Source organism: Alternaria burnsii, assembly GCF_013036055.1.
Source record: "Alternaria burnsii strain CBS107.38 chromosome Unknown 756, whole genome shotgun sequence".
Taxonomy (NCBI): domain Eukaryota; kingdom Fungi; phylum Ascomycota; class Dothideomycetes; order Pleosporales; family Pleosporaceae; genus Alternaria; species Alternaria burnsii.
In genome coordinates, this window is record NW_024066128.1 from 70287 (window position 1) to 91060 (window position 20774).

The 20774-nt window shown below is 51.1% G+C and overlaps 7 protein-coding genes across 7 annotated transcripts; 4 read left to right on the top strand and 3 right to left on the bottom strand.

The window, feature by feature from the left end:
• Positions 1–220: 220 nt before the first annotated feature.
• On the top strand, positions 221–7022 carry GT037_010453 (dnase i-like protein; the record flags this gene model as incomplete). The annotated part of the gene is made up of 5 exons (XM_038935500.1): positions 221–1732; positions 1801–3270; positions 3733–4218; positions 4318–4868; positions 5183–7022. The coding sequence occupies 5 exons, from the start codon at positions 221–223 to the stop codon at positions 7020–7022; spliced, it is 5859 nt and encodes a 1952-aa protein (XP_038781750.1).
• A 1404-nt stretch (positions 7023–8426) lies between these two features.
• Positions 8427–9550, top strand: GT037_010454 (rta1-domain-containing protein; the record flags this gene model as incomplete). The annotated part of the gene is made up of 2 exons (XM_038935501.1): positions 8427–8782; positions 8830–9550. The coding sequence occupies 2 exons, from the start codon at positions 8427–8429 to the stop codon at positions 9548–9550; spliced, it is 1077 nt and encodes a 358-aa protein (XP_038781751.1).
• Positions 9551–10794: 1244 nt separating this feature from the next.
• On the top strand, positions 10795–12620 carry GT037_010455 (uncharacterized protein; the record flags this gene model as incomplete). The annotated part of the gene is made up of 3 exons (XM_038935502.1): positions 10795–11239; positions 11290–12214; positions 12266–12620. The coding sequence occupies 3 exons, from the start codon at positions 10795–10797 to the stop codon at positions 12618–12620; spliced, it is 1725 nt and encodes a 574-aa protein (XP_038781752.1).
• A 582-nt stretch (positions 12621–13202) lies between these two features.
• GT037_010456 (uncharacterized protein) lies at positions 13203–13762 on the bottom strand (the record flags this gene model as incomplete). The annotated part of the gene is made up of 2 exons (XM_038935503.1): positions 13203–13207; positions 13261–13762. 2 exons carry the CDS (start codon positions 13760–13762, stop codon positions 13203–13205), a joined length of 507 nt encoding a protein of 168 aa, XP_038781753.1.
• A 922-nt stretch (positions 13763–14684) lies between these two features.
• On the bottom strand, positions 14685–17284 carry GT037_010457 (serine threonine-protein kinase shk2; the record flags this gene model as incomplete). The annotated part of the gene is made up of 3 exons (XM_038935504.1): positions 14685–15097; positions 15148–15247; positions 15299–17284. The coding sequence occupies 3 exons, from the start codon at positions 17282–17284 to the stop codon at positions 14685–14687; spliced, it is 2499 nt and encodes an 832-aa protein (XP_038781754.1).
• A 1362-nt stretch (positions 17285–18646) lies between these two features.
• Positions 18647–20591, bottom strand: GT037_010458 (sodium hydrogen exchanger; the record flags this gene model as incomplete). Its single annotated transcript, XM_038935505.1, has 3 exons — positions 18647–18707; positions 18761–20264; positions 20330–20591. The coding sequence occupies 3 exons, from the start codon at positions 20589–20591 to the stop codon at positions 18647–18649; spliced, it is 1827 nt and encodes a 608-aa protein (XP_038781755.1).
• Positions 18731–18955, top strand: GT037_010459 (uncharacterized protein; the record flags this gene model as incomplete). The annotated part of the gene is made up of 1 exon (XM_038935506.1): positions 18731–18955. A coding segment is annotated over one exon (225 nt), but the record flags the coding sequence as incomplete, so codon positions are not given.
• Positions 20592–20774: the final 183 nt, after the last annotated feature.

Here is a 20774-nt window from a genome sequence, read left to right on the forward strand (position 1 = left end):
GGCATGTCGAGGAAAGCTTGGGCCTGTCATCGCACCGCCATAGCATGGCCCTGGCCCTGGCCCTGTCCGCGCCTTCACCATCGTCATTGCTAACAGCGGCCTGTGGCTCAACTGCCCGCTTAATCACACCAAGTCGTCACTATGGGGCGCCCGCGCCTTCACTCACGCAAACCCTGCATCCCCTCCCTGCAACCCCCCATCCTTCTGCCCTCACCCCGCCATGGCGCCCGAAGCAGCCTCTTCTGTGCGCTCCACCGAGCGCCTGGAGGCGAGCATCCCTGGCGCTTTCCTTGATCCGCGCACTCCGAGCATAGCTTCCATCACCACGCACCAGACGTCCCTCTCGCAAGCCCTCTACGAGCGCCGCGCCGAATACACGCGACCGCGCAATGTGCGCATCAAAGTCGGCACCTGGAACACGGGCGCCCAAAAGGGCACCGAGCACGACATCGGCAAGTGGTTCGTCCAGGGCAAGGGCATTGAAGAGTCGCTCGCTGGGCTCGGCGTGTCTGACCCTGGGGAGCACGGCAAGGGCGGCAGAGAGAGCGTTCCAGCGCAAGAAGCACGACATAGCACGCGGGAGCCGACTGTCCCTCACCGCGAAGCAGGCGAGATCCCGGGTGGACAGGACATCGATATCTATGCGCTTGGCCTGCAAGAGATTGTCGACATCACATCCGCCGCAGAGGCTCTGAGACCGTACACCGACCCCACCACGGCCAACAAATGGAAAGCGTCGCTCGAGGCTATTCTGCCCAAAGGTTATCAGCTGGTTTCCGAGCAGCAGCTGATTGGCCTATGGCTGGTCATCTATGTCTCCCCAGAAATCGTACCGCAGATCAAGAATGTCAGTACCACGAGCGTGGGTACTGGCTTGATGGGCTACATGGGCAACAAGGGTGCTGTAACAACACGCATAGTCTTGGGAGAGACGACGCGACTTGTCTTCATAAACTCGCACCTGGCTGCTGGTGCAGACAAGGCATCCTTGGACAGGAGGAATTGGGACGCTGCTCAGATCAACTCCCGAACGCGCTTCGACCCCATCGTTGACGCCTTGGGATCTTCGCAAAACACAGGTGAGAGTCTGGGTGAAGAAGACTTTGCCTTTTGGTTCGGCGACCTAAATTATCGTCTCAACGGTATGCCAGGCGACGACGTGCGTCGCCTGCTCACGATTCACACAAAAGACATGGACAAAGAAGGAGACCATGGTCGGTCGTCTACATCTGGTGATTCTGCATATGGCTCAAAGCATTCGTCTGAGGATACGCGCGACGCCGTTCCCGAGCCAGCAGAACTCGATCCCGCTTCACTGCAAACCACCATCTCGTCGCTGCTGCCGCACGATGAATTGCACCAGATGATGAAAGGCGGCAAGGCTTTCCACGATGGGTGGGAAGAGGGCCCTGTCCGGTTCCTGCCGTCCTACAAGTATGACATCGGAAAGGTTGGCGTCTTTGACTCGAGCGAGAAGCGCCGCTGTCCCAGTTGGTGCGATCGCATCCTCTACCGGACACGAGCATCTAAACAGCAATATGACAGCCGGGTAGAGGATCAAGAAGCAGCGCGCAAACACGATGAAGAGATGAAGTTGAAGGGTATCGACGTACCAGGAGACTACGATGTCATGTATGAGTACGACCCTGACACTGATGGAGAGACATACGACGAGTACGAGGAAAATGAAGACCCTGAGCCTGAGCCAATCAAAACAAAGGATGACCTTCCTGTAAGTTTACTGCACTGTTCCTAGCTCTGAGTGTTGGAAGAAACAATTGACTGACTGCTATCGTTTAGGCTGAGCTGCTACTCGAGTACTACACCACCCACATGCGCGTCCTCAGTTCCGATCACAAGCCCTTGGATGCAGTTTTCAAGCTACAATACGATGCTGTCGTTCCGGAGCTGAAGGCTGCTATCCATGGTGAGGTGGCTCGTGAGATTGACCGTCAAGAAAACGAGGGTCGACCGTCGATTGCGGTAGTAGTAGAACGCGCGACTGGTTCTTCGCCCGACGATCGGAACAAAACAGATAGCACCTTTGAAGGAGTAGATTTCGGTGACGTCAAATTCGCAAAGTCCTCGAGACGCAACATCACCATTGCAAATACTGGACGTGTACCAGCTACCTTTGGATTCGCCGATCGCCCGGTAGATAAAAACCAACCGGCTGGCCCGTTCCCCCCTTGGCTCTCTGTCACTTTTGACAAAGCGCAAGACAAGCTTGATAAGCCAAGGCCAGACGACATTCATCAATACTTCACACTCTCTCCTGCAGACGTGCTCAATGTCGAGCTGAAACTCAAGATCGAGAGTCTGAATTCGGTGCGCGATCTCAATGAAGGGGATGCTATGATTGACGAAATCCTCGTCCTACGCGTCGAAAATGGACGCGACCACTTCGTTCCTATCCGCGCTCATTGGCAACCGTCGGCACTCGCACGATCTATCGACAAGCTGATCAAGATTCCCGAAGGCGGTATCAGGAAACTACAGAATCAGATACCAGCCCGTGGCGAGGTAAAATGGAGCGTGCCTAGGGAAGTATTCCGGCTGACCGAGGCGATAGAAGACTTGACGGAGCGAACCCTAGCCGAGTGGGACATGACCAAGAGTGAGGGAGAGAGGGCACCTTGGCAGGATAATGCAGGGTGGCCTTTTGTCAAGGGTCGGAGTGGCAGCAGGCATGGTTGGGAAGACGAGCTCGCGGAGATCTACGACGCGCTGGACTGTGATACGCCTCTCATCGATGCGTTCTATCCAGAGACCCGCAGCAAAGAGCGCGTTGAGATGTTGGCCGAAGCCCTGATCACCTTTCTAACTAGCCTCACCGACGGCGTGATTACTAAGAGCCTGTGGGAGAAGTTGGAAGAAGCGTTAGCTCGCCGCGAGAAGGCTGCGAGAACTATACCATCTCTCGATTACTCCACTGATGATGAGAAAATGACCATCCTAGAGATACTGGCAACAGCGCCCAACCACAACGCTACCTTCCTCCTCATACTATCCTTCCTCCAGAATATCGCGAATCAGATTACCGAGGTGTCAAAACCTCGCCCAGAGGATAGCAGCAAGAGAGCAAGCGCAGACATGAGCCTTCCGTCCAGCCCCCAAGCAAAGGTTAGAAGGAAGACACTAAGCAAAGTGCCAGAAGTCGCTATTCGACAACTTATTGTGAGGAACTATGCTGTCGTCTTTGCGGAATGCTTGGTCAAATGGAAGGACGGGGGAAAGGAGAAGGACAAGGCAGCCTGGAAAGAGAGGATGGTTGGAGTGCTGGAATTGTTCTTGAAGCAGGACTAAGGTGCAAAGTTGATAATCAATGAGCGCGACAGTCAGACGGCGATGATGCAGAAGGTTATAATGATACCCGATCAGTATATAAACCATATCGATTGAAGATTTCCAATTGCTGCAATCAGTATCAGGAAGACTTACCGTTGGCTGGAAGCCACGTCTTCTTAATCATGGCAACGGGTAGATCTCTGTCGGTCAGAGATGTCCAACGTTCTAGATGCCGACAGGACGCGCTATACCACAGAAAGAATAGCGCTACCATGCATGAACCCAGGTTGAACCTAGCGCAACCGAGATATCAAAAGTCGCGCTTCATAAAATCGCTCTGCAACCCCTTCTGCAACTCTACAATCTCGATTCAACGTAAACGTAGTCACCAAAATGTCTTCCGTTACCCCAGCTTCACAAATACATCTCCGCACACCCCCGGAGCCGGGAAAGAAGACCACGTCCAGAACCTACCTCATCTACTTTGTCACCGGAAATCCTGGTCTCGTGGAATACTACCGCACTTTCTTGACACATTTATACGGTCTGTTGAGTCACAACACAGCATCTGATCGCGATGTTGAATTCCAAGTCTACGGAAGAAGTCTGTCTGGTTTCGAAATGAACAATGCTGAGATCAAAACGATGAAATGGCGGAAACAGCCCCCATATGGATTGCAAGACCAGATCAGGCATTCTGAAGACGAATTGGCGGATTTGGTAGAAGAGATTAAAGAGCAGGGAGCCAAGGATGTCAGGGTCATTCTTGTGGGTCATTCGGTGGGTGCGTACATCTCTTTGGAGATTATACGTAGGTTGAGGGCACATGGAATGGCGGGCGAGGATTTCGAGACGAGGGTCGTGGGTGCAATTGGACTGTTTCCTACGGTTGTCGATATTGCGAGAAGCGAGAGTGGGATGAAAGCTTCTGTAAGTGGTTTCCAACATTCGTGTGAAGAGGGCCCAACAAGTATTTGGAGGCGCCTCTTCACACTGCTCCTATCAACATACACTAACGATTTTACGCAGCCATTCCTGAAGAACTCGAACTTTGCAACATTTGCAGCGCTCTTCGTCAACTTCTTAACTTTTCTGCTTCCCATTTCTCTCATTGCGAACTTGATAGCAAAGTTTATGGATTTCCCCTCCGATGCGGCGCAAACAACTGCGGCTTTCGTTAAATCACCCCACGGCATTCACCAAGCACTTCATATGGCGCGCGATGAAATGTTCCAAATTGACACCGACATCTGGGACGAAGAAATCTGGGGCGCCGCTGCCTCCGAACCCGCAACCAAGCACCCGCATCCCCGGCCAATCTTGCGCTTCTTGTTTGCACGCGAGGATCATTGGGTCGCGGATGCGACTAGGGATGCACTAATTCACAGCCGTGGAAGATTCAGCCGTGGAGATGGTGTGGATGAGATTGAAGGGCAGGGCGAGAATTGGAAACCTATCATGGAAATTGACGAGAGAGAGGGATGGCCTCACGGTTTCTGTATTCGCCATGGAGTGCCAGTCGCAGAGAGGGTAGCTGGGTATGTGAGAACGATTGTGGCACAGGATATGGCGAGGAAGTAGTAGCTATCAGATCGATAGCTTCCATTACACTACAACCACTAACTCGCGGGTGGGACAAATCCTTACACAATTTACTAATGAAAATTTGGGCTGGAATTCTGCAGTAGCAAGTAAAGACCTGTGGGTACTTTTCGCTATCACGATATGAGGCTAGGCCATGATGCCGGTGGCCGGAGATCATCTTCCCCGCTTTTCGCCTACTCGCCCATCTCTTTCTCCATTCAAATCTCGGGACTTATCTCATTCATTCGTTCTCTGTGCGACTGTGTAGCTTTTGAACTCCAGACGTCTTTGCCTCGCTATCTGCGAGCAGCGTCAGCGCTGCATCCACCATGACACGTAACTCCCACAAAACTCCAGGCTCCCACGGTCAGCTATATCAATACAACGAGCTGCCTTGCGATGGATCCTTCCGCTACCTAAGTCTTCACCGTGGCAGTGGCGCCGACCCACTCAGGTGTAGTTTACAGACAGGGTCTGTGTTAAAAACAAAATTCGAAGCTATATCGTACGTGTGGGGAAAGAGCAAAAAGAACAGGAAGATCATGTGCGATGGTCGTGTTATCAGGATAACGACCAGCCTGTCCAACGTACTACGACGTCTTCGACTTCCTCACAAGCGGCGTAAGCTGTGGGCTGATGGCATCTGTATCAATCAGGATGATCTGAACGAGAAAGGTCATCAAGTAGCAATGATGGGGGAGATTTACCGTTCAGCGACTCGTGTTCTTATCTACGTTGGATCTGATGATGATGGCCATGGTCCGCAGGTGTGCTCTTTGCTGGATGATGTCAATCGAATGATTGATGAAACATGCGAGCATATTGACATGTCGTGGGATTCTTATCCTTATCTCGAACAAGATGATCCCATCTTGTCGGATACCCGATGGAAATCCCTCACCCACCTGAGCTGTCAGAACTGGTTCAAGCGCGGTTGGACGGTACAGGAAGCCGCCCTTGCACAGCATAGTCAGGTCGTTTGGAATCAGACCACTTTTAGCTGGGAAAAACTAATGCGCACAGATTTGTGGCTGATTAGGCGCGCTTCTGATCTACACCATGAACTCAATTTGGGTATCATGGCATGTCACAATGAAGCTTACAAGCAACGCAAGAAGGCTTTCGCGCGGATCTTCTATCAGGAGCTAAGTTGGTCAGCGCCCTCCTTGTTACGTACTCTCAATATGGCAAGGGTTTTAGAACTTTCAGATGCCCGCGACAGAATCTATGCTTTCATGGAGTTATTAGAAAGCTCTGAAAAGGTGCTCGCCATAAAACCCAACTATAACCTAGCCCCCCTGGAAACCTATCGGCAATTCGCAATGCAGTACGTTCGAGAAACTAAGAGTATCGATATTCTGGATTTTGTTCAATATCGCCCATGTTCTGCCGATTTTGATGGACCTTCGTGGATACCCCGCTGGGACGTTGCCAGAATTCCTTTTGCGCCACGGTTCCGCCAAGATGGAGTACCACTTACCTCACGTGACGGATCCATTGGTGAGCCAGAAGTCATAGACCACCAAATTCTATCAGCAAGAGGTGTAGTCACTGATAGCATAAGATACGCCTCAGATGATTTCGAATATGACCTCACAACGCCGCATTCAGTGCGAGAACTGTGGACAGTCGTCGGTCCCATGCTTGAGGACTCACCTTATGAATCCTCCTATAGGTTAGATGTCTTCCTAAATGCTTTGTCTTTGGGCAAATATGACGGGGGATGGTGGGAATGGTGGCGGTCTAGAGCTGCGTTCAAGGCATACCTTCAAACCGAGCACGATGAAAGGACGCTCAACGAGCCATCACATCACGATCATATTTCATCGAACAGAACCTTGGAAGTCTCAAGAATTCATATGCAAGGCACCCGACTTGTAGTCACGATGCGTGGGTACATCGGTCTAGCTGATGTCGTTGTTCAGAAGGATGACATTTGTGGAATCATTTTCGGCCGCAATATACCTTGCGTCTTGCGTCAAGTCCCTGACAGCAATTATTACAGATTCATCGGTAGTGCGTATCTCATGGGCAAGAAAGGTTATGAGATAGAAGAGGGAGTTGTCGTTTTTTGCGACCCTCTAGGTCACGAAGACAGCAAGGATTGGGTTGAGTGGGACATCGAAGAACAAGATATTTACCTATTCTGAGGCTGAAAGACCCTGTCGCATTTCTCCAGGATTGCTGTCTTAGTCGCAGCTTTGAAAATCTTACGAGTCGAATGATGACTGGGAGAGTCCTGTGTGGAGACTTGCAAATTACTTGGGAGGCTTGGAATGTCGCTCATACCTATTCAAACTTCTCATGTCGCTTGCGCGATTTGACCTGTCTACAAGTCGAAAATGAGGGACTGCCTCGCCCCCACCTGAAGGTCTCGCCCCAGGTTGAAGGTAAACACTATTCTTCTGTTTGCTGAAGGGCTGCCCCCTGCCGTGAGCATAATTTCAGAACGGGCTGAGTGTTCCGACTCTATGCGGAACAGTGAGGCTTGTGTAGATCTTAGAAACCTTCACCGACTTATCTCGCGTCGAGGGCGATAGTGTGTGATGGTGGCTATTGCAAGAAGGATGGCTGCGCCCGGGTGGCCTAAGATTAGGCAAGGCGGAGAAGCGACTCTGGTCGTGGTTGGTCGAATCGTACGTCGTTGACGCATGCTATGGTAGATCCTTGCCTTTCAGCCTTACTACCAACTCTATCCCTTCCTCTCTTTCATGGCTATTCCAACAATTGGCTTTGATGGACCAATGATTGTTCACTGCCACATCATCTCTGCTGAACCTTGTTTGCGTGTTCACATGCTTTTGATGAATATGGACACCCTATTCTACGCTGAGCCTAGATCGACCTCGTTAATCCAGTTCTAACGGTTACGTATCGATCATAAGTATCTGGAGTACATTGCAGTGATGAGCAGATTTATAGCGAGAGCGCAGGTAGCCAATGCACATCATGCGGACTTTTCAGTCAGACTGCAGTTTGCTTGGAGAGACCCAATGATGTTAAGGTTCAAGACGATTCTTGGACTTACGCTCTCCACAGCTATGTCGCAGTCTTTTATCACGGCCTAAAAAGCATTCTGCAATATTTCCAATTCGTTTCGCATGTTAACATGCTCGTCTCTGGAATTCGTGGCTGCTTATTAACGCGGAGGCGAGAGACAACAAACTACTAGTCCGTCGGCGAAAACCCGAGATGCACCAGAAAGTCAAACAGTGTATAGAAAGCCATTGATTTATTGGAAATCAACATTGCCTTGCGACTTCTGATGTTGTGTGGCGTGTGCGATTTGACTTTGCAAGAAAAGATCAGGCCCACAGCCTGCATTGCCCCCCGTCTTACGCCCAGGCTGCACATCTCAATCGGGTCAACATGAACGAGCGGGCCAATCAGAACGGCCATCTTTACGATCGAGACATGAGTGTTGTATATATATACTGCAAGTCGCTCATGACAGCATAGGTACCACCCTATCTAATTAGAACGCTACAATTCTCTCTATCTTCTCGAACAGTCTATTCTGCAATCCCCTGATTCTAACCTCAGCATCAATCACTATGGATTCAATTCTCTACCTTGTCGTAAGAGCCGCCGACGAGAATGGCATTAACCCGGATCACATCGATGTGAATGCTACGGACCCACTCAAGATTGCGATGTCAAGGAAATACTGCAAAGTCGGCTCATGTCCAGAGTCGTGGCAGGTCATCGAATATCGACCCAATGTTGCAGGAAACGTGATCTATATGCTCCTTCTACTCGCGCTTTTCAGTGGACAGTTGTGGTTCGGCGTACGAAACAAGACATGGTCGTTCATGGGCACCATGTGTGCTGGCGTGCTTGGAGAGGCCGTGGGATACGTCGGCCGCGTCATGCTCAATCTCAATCCTTTCAGTATGAACAACTTCCTTGTGTGAGTTTTTCCATTGGCGAAACGCGACCATGACTGATAGCAGCTAGTAATCTTATCCCACTTACTATCGCGCCAGCCCTCCTAACTGCCGGCATCTATCTCTCCTTCGGTCGTGTCATCGTCGCTATTGGTACCGACAACTCGAGGTTGAAGCACAAGATGTATACCTACATTTTCGTCGGCTGTGACCTGCTCGCTCTCGTCCTCCAGGCTATCGGAGGTGGTATGGCCGCGACTGCCAAAGACAGTCAAGGTTCAAGGAAGGGTGTTGACATAATGATTGCTGGCCTTATCTCCCAGGTTACCACCATGACTATCTTCCTCATTTTGTGGGCCGACTTTGCCATCCGTGTACGACGTGCGAAGATCTCAGGAAGCTTGTTGCCCAGTCAGCCGCCTCTCTATGAACACCTTCGCTCTACGAAAAACTTCGCCTTCTTCCAATGGAGCCTTCTTGTCGCGACCGTACTCATCTATATCCGCTGTATATATCGTGTCGCCGAGCTCTGGGACGGCTTCAGTGGTGACCTTGCCAACCACGAAGCTACATTCATGATCTTTGAAGGGCCAATGATCATCCTTGCAGTGGCTGCGTTAACGGTTTTCCATCCTGGTCGTGTATTCTTCGATCTTTGGGTGCCTGCTGGCAAGGGTGTTAGATCGATGGGAAAGCTCGTGGAAGATCAGTCTAGCTCGGTCCATCTTACTGAACATGAGTGGAACAGCACGGCCTACCAGCGTGTTGATCAGCCTAGAGATGTAGTTTGAAGTGACTGAGCTCACATCTCCCAGTCAAGGTGTCGGTCCAAAGATGTATATTATAAAGGCGTCAATGAATAAATCACGTTCATGGCTTGTGACATAATTTCTAGTCTTTTGCTGTCAGTGTGCTAGCGTACGGAGTGTGTGGAATTAACAGCAGATAGTCGGCTCAGCTGCACAAGGAATAAAAGATCTATGCATGTTATATCAGGGTTTATGAGATACGAAAAGATCTGGAACGACGGGCCATGTTTCGGCATCCGAAGCTTGACGTGCACGCGCTTGACATCGGGAAGCGAATGTTTCCCTCGGACCGTAAAGAAAGGCAAAGGCGGGACTTACAGGAAGAGCATCGAAGTTGGAAAAGCGCAGCGCCAGTGGCATGGTCTTTGGGATTACCGGCTGCGAGAGACCTTAAGCTGGGGATGTGGCTGAGTGATCCTCGATGTCGCTAAAAATGGCGCCTTTCCTCTTTCGGCGTGAATCGCCGGCTCTGACCCTTTCTTCAACCTCGCCCTTTCTGTGCTCAGCCAACCCGTCAACGAAAAGTCTCGCCAAATATGTCCGTTTTCGGCGAGAGACGACTCAACTCTACAAGCATTCTCTTTGCCATCGCGAAAGATTCCTTGTTCACAAGTACTATGCTGCGTTCATGATTAGCCGGCAAGCACGGTGCCACATATGCGCGTCTAATAGCCCGGTCAGTCCAGCCTGACGGGAATCATCCTCCAGTCATGACGCGCCGCCTCCTGTCAGCGTTTTGGTGATCATGAGATGTACATACTGTTTCAGAGCTACATCCGTTTCGTCTTTGCCCAATCCGTGCTAAGAACTGTTGTTATGGTGACTTAGATCGGGGACTTACACGGCCTCATCTTCGACCCAACCTGCATGGAGTCAGCCTTCTAATTTGCATTCTGGTCGTGGTCAGCAAGGCGAAGCCTCATCAATATGTAGTGTATGCTTGCAGAGTTTCAGATGTATCACTGAACAAGGCACCATATCTCTGGCGCTTCTTTCCCTTATCTCCATTTTACTATCGCCTTGTCTATTCACCTCGGTGCTGCCATTTTCTATTGTTTATGTTCTACATTCTTTGTGGATGAGAAACACATAGCCATTATCAATACATTCCAAGCCTGCCGGACCTGTCTAGTACCGTCATCTTTACTGTATCCATATCCCGCCGTTGGAGTACCCAATTCACCGCGCACTGCACGTCGACACGAATTCCCCTGACTCGCATAGCCATGGATGCAGACAGGCGGCTCTCCAAAGCTCTCGAAGCTGCTAACGATGCTCTTCAACATCTTTCAATAACACTAGACTTTGGTAGTCTAGACTGCACACATATTGATCGGCTACTCGCACGTGTAGTCGATCTCCCAACTGAAGGCAATCAAAGAAACAGCAGGAGAAATCTGCTTGTCATCCGACAGTGGATGGTCAGCGAAGGCCCCGGTGTCGTACTTCTTGAAGTCCTAGGCCAGCTGTATTGGCGGTTAGGCGAGCTCAATAGCAGTCAGTTCGACAAGTTCAAAGCATCACTCCAGCAACGACAGCCATACTTATCATTGACACAAAATGCAAACGGGACAGCGCTGGTAGTTCAACGAATCCGATACATCCAAAGATCCAAGGCGGATGCCTGTCAAGACTTTCTTTGCGAATTGTCAGACCTTGCTGGCGCTAAAGGTAAATGTCTCACGACTGAATGTGTAGAGACGACTTGCTAACAAAACAAGCGGACTCCCCAATGCTCAGCGTAGAAGCTTTGCAAATAGCTTCTCGCAGTCCGACGCGGTCTGATCGTTCCCGAGACAGTATCTCGTCACAGGAAACCGGTCTAGCAAGTCTTATCAAGTATGTTCCGTCTAGTACAGTACCTGCTCCTGGGGATATGGAAGGCTTCCTTATCGAGTTTTATGCCAAGGGCATCTGCCCAGGTCGTACTGTCGCGTCTCAGTCAAATGTGTACATCTCGTTACTGCATGTGGCAGAATCTTGCCTAAGCACGCGATACGCCTTGCTCAGCCTCTCAGCTTCGTATCTCTGCGAGCAGCTCCCAAAAGAGAAAGACACTTACCACCAAGCCGAATTGTACTATTCTACACAAGCGCTTCAGACTCTGGCAGCACAAATCAGCGAGGGACGCTATTTTGACGGTGTTCTAGCTACTAGCATGTTGCTAATGCATCATGGCTTAATCAACAGGGAGGAGTCTCCTCTATGTTGGTCTGTTCACGCCAACATACTCGATGCGAGTTCTCCAGAGCTAGTCAATCACCACTCCGATCCCGCTCTGTTCTTGCGTGCTCAACTCATTCTAGCACGAACAGCACAAAACTCTCATCAGTTGAGCAGAACCCAGCGACATTCGTTTGAGACAATGAACTGGCTGGAGGGTGTATCACTCATCGAAGCGGCTAAAGTCTCTACCATTCTTGGAATCTCGCCTCAGCTGCTTTCCATCATATCATCTGTAACTTTACTTCCGACTAGTCCGAATAGATCGAACAAGCTCATGTATGCTCAATCACAAGAGTTGCAGATCCAAAATCTCAAGCAGTGGAGTTCAGAGCAGGAAGGACCAGAAAAAGAAGTATTGCTCGCTACCGCAGAGGCCTTTCGTCTCGCTACGCTGATCTATCTTCGTTGTCATGTCTACGGGTATGCTTTCTGGATATCCTTGTGTTTTGGTACCCGCTAACCCGTACTTAGACTCACGCGGTTCCACGCTTCCATCCTTGAACTTTCAGATGCACTACATACCATAATTCTCTCACTCCCAGTGAAAGGCCCGCTATATACCGCGATTTACCCCGTCTGGCCATTCTTCGTTGCTGCTGTCACCGCAAACTCGGAAAAACGTGACCGTCTATACCAACGCGTTGTACCAATACGAGAAGGCGACAAGAACACACTTCCAGCAGTGCTAAAGCGTATCAGTGGTATTCGAACGTGGCTTGCGAACCAGGACACGACGTGCCAGCGGCAAGACGGCTGGTGGGACGAGATGCTCAGTCCCAGCTCTAGCACGATAGTACTGGGTCCGCACCTTTTGTGTTTGGGCTGAGCTGCTATCAGCCTTCTTTCGTTCCATCGATCTTGCGACTCGAAGCCCACGAAAACTTCCTTCCATTCCCCATAGCGAGCCTTCCACTACGTATCTCCTTGAAGCCTATCTTCCATGTCAGATATCCTATCATGTTCACTGCATTCAAGTGCGTCACTTGTTCAATTTTTCTACCTCAGTGCGTCTCAGCATTTGGCAAGGGTTGCATTGTCTTTGATCTTCGAATCGCTTACGCTATAACGTCTATATCTTATGTTACACATCTACATGCAATAGCTCATGTCTCTCTCGGTCTGCATTTTGTTTTCGTTTTTTCAGAACAGTCAATGTGGAGGATTTGCTCCTCACTCCTATGAGATCTCATTACTCGGAGCCAGACCATTTCTTTAACATGTATCTGCCTCTTCAGCTGTCAACCGGAACAGTCCTTTCATTTCTGAATCATGAATACGTTTTCGCTGGTCATCATGTCTCATTTCAAAGCACTGATTTGATTTCCATCGTTGTTCGGAGTATTAATACTAATGAAGCCCTTCCGGCGTCACAATCCGCTCAACTCGCTCAACTGGACTATGCCTCGGCTTAGACTTCCTGCAGCGCCAACAGCAATGAAATAGAGAGAAGAATAGATGAGCTATACTGAAGCAAATGAGCAACATGATGGTAATGAATACACCATCAGCTGTCAAGTCGTATTGTGCTACTCCATCACCGATACTGAGTCGTTGAATGGGAATGCTGGGGCCGGCTGAAAGTGACGGCGGTGGCGTGCATTCAGCAACGATACAGCCGGCATTGACGATGTAATCTGTGGAATAATTATGCTGATGTATATTGACAGTGCTACACACCGGTGGATTGCTAGCCATGGTATCGTATATCCAAGCTTTGGAGAAACCATTGGTGGCGGATTCATTACGGGCTTCTTTCGTGGGTCTTATTGCGTTGGCTTGAGCTTCTTCTTTGTGTATGTTGAGCAAGTATTTATCCTCCCTTTCCTTAATCAGCAAGAGGCCGCAGGTTTTGGCCTTGCGAATGCATTCTAGGGTTGGAAAGGAGCAGTTTGCTTCTACAATGAGAGGGTGGGCTACACCAGAATTGATGTACCAGCATATGTCATTAGTGGCGACTAGGACAGACATGATGAGTGTGGTGAGACATGTCGCGACACTGGTCGCTGCTTCGATCGCGGCTTTCATGTGAAGTGGAGTGAGTTTGAGGAGCTTGCACTATGTGCGCAGCGTCGGTAGCAGACATGATGGCGAAGCTGAAGGATATTTGAACAGCAACCGTGAAGGTGAAGCTGTTGCAGGGCGAAGCTATTGTTGATAGTCTTCAAAGATCAGCGGCATTCTTTGTTCTGTGGTGATTGTTTATGTGTTGATCAAACAGTCCAGGTTCAGCTTATATGAGCACAAAGGAAGTGCAACCGAACAGGTAAAGCTCGTGTTAGACTTTTGACATTGTCGTTCGATCTATCGGTATCCACATTTACACCCAAAAACTCTGATTACGAAGACCCTATAGTGCGCCTAAATGCTCAAATTGCAAAACTACAGAATCGTGATATCGCTGCGCAGGAATAATGTAAGATAAACATGAGAGAGGTCTGGCGCAAGCATTCCGAGCCGATGGAGAAGTTTCATATTGAAGTAAGTAGTCGTTCATATCCAACTTGAATCGTTCCTGAGCCGCGTCTGCAGAAGTCCGCGGGATATTCGGTGTACGATTCCCCGGAAATGGACGAAAGAGCGAAAGGCGGGCAGAGCATTTAAAGTAGGATGAAGAGTCAGAAGACACGAATGAAAGTAGTTTCCGTAGTAAGCGTGAAAATTCCAGACGACCAGACTGATATTGCCCAAGCACATCGAAATCTTGGGTTTCGGGATGTGTTATTGCTCGATTGGCAAGGTCGGATATCGACCGCTTTGGAACGTAGCCGGAAAAATGTACACGAAAAGGGTATCGATCAAGTCCAGAACGTTTCATGAAACTGCCCACCGTCACTCTTTTGGCACCGATCGGATAGCTCTCTGATACTGTGATTGCACGTGTCACTGGATATTAATGGCCTCCGTTCTTTCTGAAGTTCAGCAGTTGGGACAAGCTGGCTAAGCTGCATCCGCTCTTGAGGAAGTCGTGGCTTATGAGCTCTCCCGCGCTCGCTCGTGATTTAACATCGACGCAAAGGCAGACTGACAAGAACGCCTTGAGTTCCTTGGAAAGCTTATCTGGCTTCTTGAGACGTGGAGTGCCGTTGGTAGCAATGAGATACAGAGCCTTGAGTGGCTCCTCGTTCAGGTACGGTGGTTCGGACTCGATCATCTCAATAGCCATGATACCCAGAGACCAGATATCGACCTTGTTGCCATACTCTTTCTGCTTGACAACTTCAGGGGCCATCCAGTATGGAGTTCCGACCATAGTCGCACGCTTGCTGCGCTGCTCGGTAAGCTTCGCACTGAAACCAAAGTCGGCTATTAAAGGTTAGCTAGCTGTAAAGAGAGGATGTATAGCGGATACGTACTAATCTTGACATTTCCACGGCCGTCGAGCAAGACATTGTCACTCTTAATGTCTCGGTGGATGATGTTCAGGTTGTGGAGATACTCAAGTCCCTTGCAGGTCTGTGGTGATTGTCAGAATGAATTGTCCAAAATGCACACTGCATAGCTTACCTCGAAGCAAATGGTCGCGATCTGGTCTTCGCTAATGGAAGGGTTATTGTCAATAATATCGGTCAAAGCACCTCCTTCCATAAACTCCATGACTACCCAAAGCTCAGATTGCTCCTCTTGCAAGAAGGCATCCAAGAAATTGACGATGTTGGGGTGTTTGCTGTCCTTCATGACAATAATCTCGTTCACGATAAGTTCCTTGCGTGGCTGGTTGCGGAGATCCATCTGCTTAATAGCGACCTGTGCACGTGGGCCGTTTTCTTGCATGACCCTTCTGGCCATGGGTGAAGTAGCACCTTCACGGATACGTGCAACATAGACGGAACCACTGGCACCCTGACCAATCTTCTTCTGCTTGTTGTACGAGTCCAGTGGTCGTTCTTTGGATACAACCTCTCGGAGCTTCGCCATGACCTCGCTTTCGGACATGCTAGACATGCGCACATCCTTTCGTGCTGGCTCTTCTTTAGGCTTAGCGGTGAGAGCCTGCTCGGCCTTCTTCACTGCGTCACTGACAGGAGCATTCTGTGGCTTAGCAACGTTCAATGGCTTGGGTGCAGCACCTGGCTGGTATGGCTGTTGTTTCTGTTGGCTTTGACCATTAGCGACCCTGGGGACCTGGTTGCTCGATTTCTGATAACTATTGTTTGTTTGAATCGGCGGTCGTTGTTGAGTCGAGGATGATTTCGCAGGAGAAGTGCTGTAACCACTGTTCTGTTGCTGAGGTGCAGGAGGTGCAGGGCGCTGCGCAGCCATCTGGCGTGGTGCCGTCTGTTGTTGCTGCTGTCGGGGGTCTCTTGCGGCGCCCGGAGTTGATGGTGCAGGGCGACTGGGGTTGTACCTTTGGCCTGACGGACTCGAATCTCGCGAATCATAACCACCTCCACCGATCTCTTGTTGGGCCAAGGGAACTTTCTTTTGAGGTAGCGAAGCATTGTACGCATCCAGTTCTGCGCGCTGTTGTCGCTCATATTCCTCTCTTTGCCTCTCACGTTCGCGTTCACGTTGTAGTCTGGCCTGCTCCTCCTGCCTTCTTTTATCCTGCTCGTAACGATCCTGCTGCGAGGACGCGCTCTGCTGACCGCCGTAGCTTTGACTGTAACTGTCTTTGCGCTGATAGCTGCCTGGCGGCGCTGGGCGCGGGGGAGCCACGGAATTGCCGCCACCACCATACCCAAGCTGCTTCTCCATCCCAGCATTCATTGGTGGGGTCGGGGTGAGACTTGGGTATTGCTGAGGGTCCTCGGATCGCTTGACAAGCTTTTCAGTGTAGAACTCCAAGACCTCAAGGACAGCCTTGGGGTTCTTCGCATAGTCGTCTTTGGTGAGCGCGGACGCAGTGAGCAGCTTCTCCCATTCCACTGGCAGGCCGACGAAAGCTCCGCTGTTGGGGTCAAATCCTACGTGTACTCTGTGAGTGAAGTTTGTGGGGTTGCTGACACCGCCCATGCTGGGGCATCGCTGGTAGATGCTGTCGATCCACGAATAGACATCGTCGTCGGTTTCGACTCTGCATGTAATAATCTTGGTAGGGCCATCGCGAGGTGGAGAGGAACCTTTGCTGCTGTTGAGAGCGCGGGTGATTTCAAAAGATAGCGGCTGCGTATCTGATCGCTCGACACCAAGGATGTCCCGCAGTTGGATTGTGTTGGAGACTTTTGACGCATTAGGGCTCTTGAAGAAGTTGAGCTCAAATTCGCGCAATACCAACCACCGGTCGGCCCAGACAAAAGATTTGAACAAGCCTTCATCCTTGACTTTGACCATACCCTCTTTAACCGTAGCCGTCGACGAGACGCTTCTCTCGGTCTGGGTGCGGATGAGTGACATTTGCGAACCGTTGTTGAAGGCAGGCGACTGCATGCTCAGGCCAGCCATGTTGCCTGGCAAGGTGTTGCTGGTGTTGGGTGTGAGTGCGAGGCGGGGGCGGTCGGTGGGTGGTCGAGGTGCGGGACCGGGGTTCATGAATTGTTCGCGAGAATACATGCTAAAGTACCGTGGTCAGCGGACGGATCGACGGGTGGATGGTTGATTGAACACGAAACAGGCGATGCTGCAGTCATGTGGGGGTGAAGGGGTGGTGTTTGCAGCAGACGGCAGCGGTGACAGCCAGGCGAAGAGCTCCTGCGTACTTACATGGGTGGACTATTGTTCACACAACAACAACAACAAAAACAACAACGATGGGAATTATACAATAGCTACAATAGCTGCGTGAGCGTTTCACTGCCTCCAGTGCGGCCAGGCAGTCGGGGGTGTGATGTGGTGAATAGCGGGGTGCACCGTGCTCAATGAAGTGAGCAAGCAGGTAGCGGAGGCGCCTCTCAGCGAGTGGTTGGTCTCTATTCAGTGAGACAGGAGCCTCGGCGGAGGTGTCGAGGACGGGGAGTCCTGGGACGGGGGTCGCGTCGAGTAAGCAGCAATGCGAGGTCGGTCGGGCTGCAGCACAGCGGGATACCAGTCCTGAAAGCGAGCGGGCGCTGCTGCCAATCCAAGTCGCAAAGCGTCGCACCGAGAGTCGTTCAGCGAGAAAGCCGCATTCGAGAAGTGCAGAAACAGGGTAAATAGGAGAATTTGGTAGGCGGCGGGCGAGAGCGCGGTCGTGTCTGGTACAGACAGTCGTGGTAGTGTCTTTAGTGGGCCCTCTCCTGGTTGGCTTTGGGGCTCCTTGGGCAATGGCGCGCTAAATCGGCACGGAACTTTCTCTCACGTGCACTTGACTCTGCTTCGGACGTCGAGCCTGAAAGGAAGACGCCGCTGCAGTAATGTTCGCGGTGTGCGCCCATTGGCTGCTGCAACACCAAGGGCTCGAGATCGTCAGCAACATCATTTCGCTGCATGCGTTTCATCAGCGGAAAGGCGCGACAACGGCAGAGGGCCCGGCTTGATCGCCCGGCGGCTGCAAGTACAAGATCGCGCTCAGCGTTTCAGGAGAGAGCGAGTCGACGTCTGAAACCCATCTGCGTGCCACCAGAACCCTTCCATGGCCGCCACATGGGCATATTTAGATTTCGTGCCGCTCGCTACCTGTTCGGCTGCTTGGCTGCTTGTTCAAAAGACGGGTGCTCTACCAAACTATGGGAACCCACGTTGTGTCAAAGTGTCATTACAGTCTGTTTTTATTGCTACCGTTCCCACTTCCCTTCCCTTCCGGCCCATACATCGCCACGTACATCTGGGAAGGTGTGGCGATCGCTTACACTATATCTCGTGCCATATTGTTTCACTTCCAACGGCGCTGGATACACCAAGTACAAATCAACATGTTTCAACCGTACTTTGCATGGTGCCCGCCTCTGACCCCACCAATACAGCCACTATCCCTGTCCAGACACCCAACCATGCACGTCATAACCACAGGGGGCGCATGTGCACAACCTCGAACTCAACCGCAACCAGTCTGCCCGGACTGCGCAGCGACCACACTTTAGCAGCTTTGGTTCCCACCGGAGATTAACTCACTCTACCCCCCAAACGCCCAAGACGTCTCTTTCGGCGCCCTCGTGCTGTTTCTTCTTACGCGCTTGGAGTTCCTTCACCCTGCGAACAGATAACCCAACAGCCAGAGGGCCGAGGATAGTACACAGAACGATAGCCCATGTCACAACGAGAAAGATGTCGGTTGGCTCACCAGAAGTGTCCCCGAACACCCCTTGAGATTCAGCGACGCCGGAAATTAAGAAACCAATCTCTCCGCGGGCGCACATTGCAAAGGCGAGAATAAGCGGCGGGTGTAGCGAGAAGGGCCTTGGTGGGTTGGGTGAAGAGCGCGCCTCGCTTTCAGTGCCAGCTGACGAAGCTGCTGGGCGTGTCTGTGTAGGGGTAGCTTCTGTGTGTGGTGGTGCGGCGCCTACCTGAGGTGTAGTAGCTCTTGCCTGCGCAGACGGTGCTGGATGATTGCTCTTACCCCACAAGTGAGGCACCGACGGCAGGCGCACCTTGCTCAGGATCTTACTAGGAGATCTTTTACCCGCAGAGACCGAGAAACGGACAAGCCAAAGACCACACACCAACTTGGCAAATGCCATGAGGACAGCATAAACAATACCTCGCCAGACTATCGCACCTCTAAACATGCGCGTGATTGGTATAGAAAAGCCAATGGATGCGAAGAAGAAAGGCTGCAGAATCTTGGACACTGCGGGATGGTAGTAGTGGTGGTAGATGGCTGCACCACCTGTTGCGTCCACGTGCTCGTCCTTCTCGATCTTGGTGGGTTGGGATGAAAGCGCGCCCTGGTTTTGCTCGCTTCGAGTCTTGGAGGCATCTGGAGATGTGCCTTCGGAGCTTTCAAGAACTGGTCCAGAAGCTGCTGAGCTCTTTTCAGCCACCGGGGTTGTGGCCAAAGTACTGGCAGGGTGAGGTACGTCGGAATCCCACCAGCTGATGCTAGCTCCTGCAATGTACGCAGCAAACAGATTCGACGTGCCTGCATATGTAGCTCCCGCGACGAGACCAATGAGAATTAGCGTGTGGACTGTGAAAGCCGTTTGTGTACACTGTAGGAGAGCATTCAGCCGTGCGCCTTGGTGAGCTTCGCGGTACGTATTCAGCCACACAGTCAGGGGCTTAGCGACAAAAAGGCAAACAATAGGAGCAACGACAGCAAAAGCAACCGAAACAAGCACCGGGCGAACGACCGTGACCCAGCTGAAGTTGTCACCGCCTAGGTTGGAGATGACCTGCACCATGACCAGGCCGACGACATCATCCATCATAGCCGCACTGGTAAGGACAACGCCTAGACGAGTGGTAGACAAGCCACTTGAGCCGAGAACCGTAAAGGTTGTGCCCAAACTGGTGGAACACAGTGCTGCACCAGCAGCAAAAGCCTGTACAGGGCTAGCATCTAACAGACCTTGCAGAGTGTAGGAGAGCGCGATGGGAACTACGATTCCAGTAAGAGCGACACCAGAAGAGAGAAGTAGATTCGCTTTGAGAGACTGGAATGAAGTAGAAAGACCACCTGAGGTGTGTTAGAACGATGTCATAGGGGTGAAAATGAGTTGGGTGATGAAGCATGGGACATACCTTCATAGACAAGCAGAATCAGTCCAAGATAGCCTAATTGCACAACCGTCCCTTCTAAGCTCTCAGACAGCCATTTCGCACCTGGAGTGCCCCATGCGATGCCGACCATCACCTGGCCTAGTAGACCGCAGTAAAGCACTCGATCAAGGGCAGCATTGACGACATTGAGGAGAAGAAGAAAAGACGCGAGGACTAGAATGACAACGATGCCTGGCTCGTGGTATGGCAGCGACGCGGCATCTTGAGACGCGTCTACAGCCATGATGCAGGCAAGGGCGCTGGCCGGTCAATATGCGTGCGATGCCTGCTGGAACTGGCTCTTTGCGGCCACGAGGCAAGTGGACAAGAGTTTGCAGGACAACCAAGAGCACGCGCTACCTTGGACGTCTTCTGGATATTGTATGCGTGTCAGCAACAAAGATTGGACGGAAGAGTTCTGTTACCA